Genomic DNA, 7,026 nt, shown 5'->3' on the forward strand with positions numbered 1-7,026 from the left:
TGGACGCCAGACTTCCTGTTTAATTGAAAAGCTCAATTCCAAGTCTCAGTTAAAAATTGGTTCAATTTCCATTCTGATCCTAAGGATTCAGGGAAGTCTGATAGAACTTCAAAAGTCACTAACATTACCTGTGGCCATCTGAGGAATCTCAGTCCCCCAGATATTCCAAAAAAACAGTTCTCTGAAAGTTGACCTGGGTCTGAAGTGAATGGGCAGCTCTAGGTCTCGCTCAGAGGTAACAGGCCACAGGTGTGTCCTCAGCTTGGGTGGGACACATAGCCATCAAGGCCCCTTCTCAAAACTCAAGTTATTTTTCTTTATCATAAGTCAATTAAAAAAGACATTATTAAGAGCCCAATTATTTTAGGGTGGGTTCCCCCTGCCTCGATCTTTCATTGTTGGTTTCAAAATGAATTAGTCTAAAATACAAAGTAGTTTTCAGATGCCAGAAATCCTAAAAAGACATTAGGCAGAACCAACATTCCTGGACTCCCACAGCAACTTAAAACTGTTTCCCAAAATAGCTTTTGCTTAAAGGGAGGAAAAAAAAGGAGAAAACCTACCACCAAGATGCCTAGCTTTGGGCTAGAATTCTCCCTTTGGGCCTATAGGGATTTCCACACCTCATCTGTAAGCCCCTGAAAATAGGGGTCCCTGATGGAAATAACAGAGGCATACTGGGCAGTCGCCTAGATTCCTTCTCCCTTGTACAAGTCTTAGGGTGGAGCCTGTGAGGGCTCGGGTGACGTGGGTATATTTCTCATGCAGCTCAGAAGTGACTCTTTCTTTGGCCACATATGGCAGATTCTTCATTTATTCTGCCTTCTTGGCCTTTCTCTTTCTGGAACCTTCATTCAGCTCCTCCTTCGATTTGGCTGGAGGCTGAGGGGCATGAAGAGAGGATGGGCCCCCATGGGCATCGTGGGAAGACCCATGGTCATCATGGTGATGGTCCCCATGGCCCCCCCAGGCAGAACCAAAGAGCACAGGACAGATGAAGCCCTCAATAGTGTCAAATGGGGACGCATGGGAGTGTGTAGCTGTCAGGAACACCTGTGATGGGGAATGGGAGAGGAGGAGAAGGAAACACACAGAGAAAGGAATATGATTTGGAGGTCATTTTAGGTAACAAGCTGAGGTGTAAGCCATAACAGGAAATCTCTAGGCAGTCAATTGCATGGGACATCCCTCCATACCTTTCCCCTGCTTTTTAGAATTCAGTGCCCTGCCCCCAGTCAATATTGCATTCCCTGATGAATATTCCATTCCTGTACCCCTCATCTGATCAAAACTTGACTATTTTCTATATGCACAAAGATTTTCATATCAGCATTATAAGTAATTGCAAAAAAACTGGAAATATTCTAAATATCCAACAATGGAGTCAAATAAATTGTGGTCCATTTATATAATGCAGGGATTCTCAACCTGGGGCCCATGAAATTTTTTAAAAATATATTTTGATAACTGTATTTCAACATGATCAGTATCTTTTGTAATGATCTGTATTTTATTTTGTGCATTTAAAGATACCGTTCTTAGAAGGCCATTCACTTCATCAGACTGACTGCCAGAAGAAGTCTAGGACTGCCCAAAATGTTCAGAATCTCTGATATCAGGGAATACTATCATGCAATTAATTAAGACTGATGGATATGAGGCAGAAAAAGAAATCTGGGGAAAATTAGTATGAAAGAGAGAAAAAGCAGAAAGAGAGGACCAGAGAACATGCCAACTAACTCTATGATCCATAAAAAACAGCCTTATTGCTGTTCTTCACTCATGAAATTCTCTCCCCATACCTGGCTATCTCCCATGATTACAATGCTCTCCCTCATCACTGCCTCTCACAAGATTCCTTATCTCCTTCAAAGATCTGTTCAAGTAATACCTTGTATATGAAACCTTTCCTGATCCCTAACACATTCCCCAAGCTGAAGCTGTCAACCCCCCAAATTTATCTCATATATATACATATACATATGTATACACATACTATACATACATGGTATATATACATATGTGTATATATGTATGTGTGTATATACATATATGTATATACCACACACCAGGTTGCAATATATGCACGTTTGGATAACATAGAATTCAATTTAGTTTAAATTATAAAATGATACCAGGGAACATTAGATATGGCTCCAAATTCAATTAATGGAACATATGAGAGCTACTTGAAGGTTTTAAGATGATACTTTGTCACATCAAATGTAGATGGGATATTCTACTGCATATCATATTACCCACAATTGCGTTGATTTTTTTTTATAAGCCCTTAGCATAATGGACACAAAGAAGAATACTTCAGATGAAAACACTGACAGCCCCAAAAAGAAGAGGCTTAGAATAAAAATTTGATGGAATTGAAGATGTGAATGTGGTCACAGTAACTCTCCTAGCAGATGAGATGTCAGAATGTTTGAATTGATGGTGCAGAATATTATGAAACCCCCAGGAGGAAGGAAAAGGGGGCAAAAATTGCATCCATTTTTGTGATTTGCAAACAATTAAAGGAATAGAAAGGTTATGATGAAAAAATGGAGCCTCTTTTATCTCCATGGTTTGAAGATTTCAACCAAAAACACCTCCTTTGAGCAGAGCAGCCATTCATACCAAAACTGTCAAGTTTATTTAAGGAACTGATAGGGTCTGAATACAGATTGAAACACACTTTTTTTTTTCAAAAAACTTCCTTTATTTATTTATTTTTTGATCTGCATTATCTTTGGTAACATGGCTAATATGGAAATGTTTTGCATGACTACACCTGTCTAAACTATATCAAAATGCTCACCTTCTTGAGGAGGGGGAAGAAAAGGGAGAGAATTTAGAACTCAAAATCTTTTTTAAAAAAGGTTAGAAATGTTTGTTTATATGTAATTAAGAAAAAGATAATAAAAGTGAATGTTGAAAACTAAAAATAATTTTTAAAAGATAAAATAAAAATAATTTTTAAAAAGGAATTTAAATTTGTTTAAGGAAATGAAAGAAAATAAAGAGACATTTCAGGACTTTGGGCAACTTTTACAGAGAAGGTACCAATCTGTACTTGCAGAGGGACTTTTCTCCCCTGGAAGCTCACAGGTCTGAGTTCTATCCTTACATTTTGTAGTTTATGTGTTGTCCCTCCTTGAGGGCAGAGATTATTTCATTTTTGTCTTCATAGCCCCTGTGCCTAGGCACACTAACTACATAAAAGGAAATGAGAATAAAAATGAATGAACAAAGATTCTTGAGCCAGATAGGAGGGGCTGAAAAATTGTTATGATGTTTTGTGCATTTAAATAAAAACAGATACTAAGTGATAGCTCTTTTTTCCTACCATACTTATCAATCAAAAAGCATTTCTTTTTTTTTTTTTTTTTGCCTTTTAGAGAGCAATTGGGGTTAAGTAACTTGCCCAGGGTTATGTGTCTGAGGCCAGAACCAAACTCGGGTCCTCCTGACTCCGGGGCCAGCATTTTACTCACTACGCCACCTAGCTGCCCCAATTTTTCTTTCTTCTTTTTTTTTTAAGCAATCAGGGTTAAGTAACTTGCTCAAGGTTACACAGCCAGTTATTTCTGGGTGATTGCTAAGTGTCTGAGCCCGGATTCGATCCCCAGGTCATCCCCACACTGGAGCTGGTACTCTTACTCTCTGTGCTACCTGGCCACCCTCAAAAAACATTTCTAAGGACTTAGGGAATATATCCCTATTTGGAGAGTCAATTTCTTTTGTGTGAGAGCTGAGTCCTCTGCTAGAGTATAGATTCCTTGAAGACAAAGACATGTCTAATAAAAATAATAATAGCTAATAGGAATTATTATAGTGCTTTAAGGTTTATAAAATATTTTACAAGTTTTATCTTATTTTATCCTCACACCCCTGGGAGGTAGGTGCTATTATTATCCCCATTTTATAGATGAGGAAACTGAGGCAGGCAGCCTCAGTGACTTTCCCAAAGACACAGAGGAAGTTTGTTCATGCGGTAGCATTTGAACTCAGGTCTTCCTGATTCCAGCCCCAGAGTTCTGTCTACTGAGAGAGACATCTAGCTGACTTCCCAGTAGGACAAAAGGTCCTGCCTCAGATTCTCAGTGAGCCTTCCCCAAACTGAATCTTCCTCTAGAGGCCAGTGTTCCTAGTCGATGTTCAGATTAGAGTTCTTGATATTTGTGGGGAAAGAATTTTCTAGCCCTATCATGGTCATCTTATAGCAGCCCCACCAGTCTCTTACCTTACAAGACACCATGAACAGGGTGCAGAAGAAGATGAGATTAGCTTTAGAAATGGGAAGCCAGCGAGTCTGCTGAAGTGTGAAAAGAATGGCTCCATATAAGCTAGCTTTGGTTGGACTGGAAAGGAAATAAGAGCCCAGGCTTTAGTGGAGACAGAAAAGCATCCTGGCATTCACAGCAAAATTCAGGAAGGTCCCAATGTGCTGATGCTGTTGTAAGGTAACCCAAATCACATGCCACCTGATTTGGAGCCCACTATTAAGCCATCATAAAGCCCCTTTATATTTGTCTTTGTTTTTATCATAAAACTCTGTAACTGCTTGTAACAGCTTAAGGCGTAGTCTTGGGTAAGAGTTACCCAAGGCATAGTTCTGGCCTCTTATCTTTTCTTAAGTTAGAACTTCCCTAAATTAGTAAGCCTTGAAACAGCAGCATGTATAAGGACTAAGGTACAAGCCTCTATAGAGGGCAAGTCTATGTTGACCAAACAAGGTCCTCCCCCCAAGATGCTGACCAAGCAGGGTTCCCCACACCCTTCACCCAGAACATGACCCTGACCTGTTCCATGACCCTAGCCTGTTCAGGGAATTTCACTCCCCCTGTGCCCTCCACCCTGGTTTAGGAAGGACCCTGTCACACATTTTGCCATGTTTTCCAAATTAGCCCTGAGCTATGATCCAACCATTGCCTGTCCTTGGCTTCTGTATGTCACTACTTATGCCAGCTCCCCTCCCCAATTGTGGTTTTTACCTTTATAAACTCAGTCTGTGCCCCAATACAGGGCTGCCCGATTTGAGTGTATATTCCAGGCAGTCCTGTGCTTGATCAATAAATCCACATTTAAATTATCTAAAAGCCAGGTCTCTGTCTCTTATTCTCTTCACAACAATGCCTCCCCCTCCTCTCCCTTCCCACCATTCCTCCCCCTCAGTCATCCAGACCACTTTTGTCCAAGACAAAAAGAATGTTAGAGCTAGGACACATAGGACAAAGTAAAGTTAGAAGGAGACAGGTACTTAGAACATAGAATGTCAGTTCTATGTAGTTTTCCCATTGGTAAAATAAGGGGGCTGTATCAGATATTTCTTAAGGTTCTTATCAGTTCTAACATTCTGCATTCTAGGGCCATCCCAGCTCTGACATTCTCTGTTCTAAGGACCCTCCCAGCTCTGAGATTCTGGGTTCTAAGGCCCCTCCCATATATACCCCTGATATTTTGTGCTCTAGATCACTAGGTAGCACAGTGAATAGAGTGTTGGGCCTGAAGACAGCAAGACTTGAGTTCAAATGAATCTATCCTCAAACACTTCCTAGCTGTCACTTAATCTCTATCTTGTCTCAGTTTCCTGGACTATAAAATGGGGGATAATAATAGCACCTATCTCCTGGAGTTGTTGTGAGGATCAAATAAGATATTTGTAAAGCACTTAGCACAATGTCTGGCAAATAGTAGTCATCTTTCTCCGAAGATCCCTCCCATTTCTGACATTCTGTTCTATTTTCTAAGTTCCTTCCCAACCTTGGAGATAGATGAGTCCCGTAAGTGTCCCCTGTGTGTCCTCCTTCAGCTGGGATGCAATTGGGAATGATTGCACTTCATTTTATGTGCTTGGAGTTGGGCCCTGAATCATAAGCTGATACAATCACACTGCTTGGTAAATTGTATTCCCTTTAGTGCTTTCTATGTAACTGGATGATGCTCTCTAGTCCAGGCTTTACCACACATAAATAAGTCATTTCATCACTCTCTAAAATGAAGGCACTGGACTCTCAGACTTCTTCCAGCTGGGACGGACTCTAATTTTAAGAGCTAACTAGCTATTTATGTAGCCCTTAAACGTTTGCAAAGCACTTTACAGATTTTATCTCAGTTGATCCTTACGACAAGCCTTGGAGGTGGGTGCTAATATTATCAGGCCCACTTTATGGGTGCAGAAATCGAGGCACAGAAGGTTAAGTGACTTGCACCTGGGATTACACAGCTAGCGTCAGAGGCAGGATTCCAACTCAGGTCTTTCTGATTCCAAGTCAAGGACTTTATGCACAGGGCCACCCAGCTGCCTATAGTACTGAGATCACTATGTCAGTGTACCAGGCCTCACCTGGGCCAGCCCTTTCCTTCAATTCAATCAGCATTTATTAAGTGCCTGGGCACTTAGCCAAGGAACTGGGCTAAGAATCGGTTCCTGCTTCACCTCAGAACCTCCTTCCATTTCCATTTCCATATACAGGTGTCTAATCTAGGCACAGGGAGACTCTCGCTATAGCTTAAAGACCTGGAGACCTCAAGACTTAGAAGACAGCCTCAGGCAAAGTGGCTGACTTGTTTGGGCTGTTTCCTCACCCATAACCATGGGAATAACTTGGATTTCCTAACATCCTGACTGTGAAAGAGGAAGTTCCAATGTCAATGACTTACAAGGACATGTGGAGAATCTCGTTTGTCTCTGGCTTCCAGACTCCACGGAGCAGCTGCTCAAAGTTGGACATCAGTGCCACACCTGAACCTGTATAACAGTAAGACAATGAGGCCACATCCTGAATGTGACAGCTATTCCGCCTTCTCTTCAAAATGGATTCTCTAGCGCCTGCCCAGAACAGACTCTCCCTATGTCTCTGTCTACTGGAATCCTTCTCCTTGAAAGGTCTCCCCCCCTCCACCCCCATCAGGTGCTTCCTCCCTGAAGTCTTCCCAGATAACTTCTGGACATGGACCCTTCCCTCTTGGAAGCTCCCCTGTAGCTTAACTTCTGGACATGGACCCTTCCCTCTTGGAAGCTCCCCTGTAGCT

General features: G+C 41.5%; 1 protein-coding gene across 2 annotated transcripts in view; it reads right to left on the minus strand.

Annotated features, from left to right (window-relative positions):
• The window catches only part of TMEM38A (transmembrane protein 38A), a 23,593-nt gene continuing 16,567 nt past the window's right edge, over window positions 1-7,026 (minus strand). For both annotated transcript variants that reach the window (XM_069102101.1, XM_069102100.1), the window contains exons 4-6: window positions 6,655-6,742; window positions 4,235-4,352; window positions 1-1,053 (exon numbers count right to left, since the gene is read on the minus strand). In XM_069102101.1, the coding sequence (XP_068958202.1) occupies window positions 814-1,053; window positions 4,235-4,352; window positions 6,655-6,742 (446 nt within the window). In that variant the 3' untranslated portion in view covers window positions 1-813. The remainder of the gene's footprint in view (window positions 1,054-4,234; window positions 4,353-6,654; window positions 6,743-7,026) is intronic.

The sequence above is a fragment of the Petaurus breviceps genome, unplaced genomic scaffold, assembly GCF_028583685.1.
Source record: "Petaurus breviceps papuanus isolate PSGF00001 unplaced genomic scaffold, PetGlider_PUasm1.0 523, whole genome shotgun sequence".
NCBI classification, from domain to species: domain Eukaryota; kingdom Metazoa; phylum Chordata; class Mammalia; order Diprotodontia; family Petauridae; genus Petaurus; species Petaurus breviceps.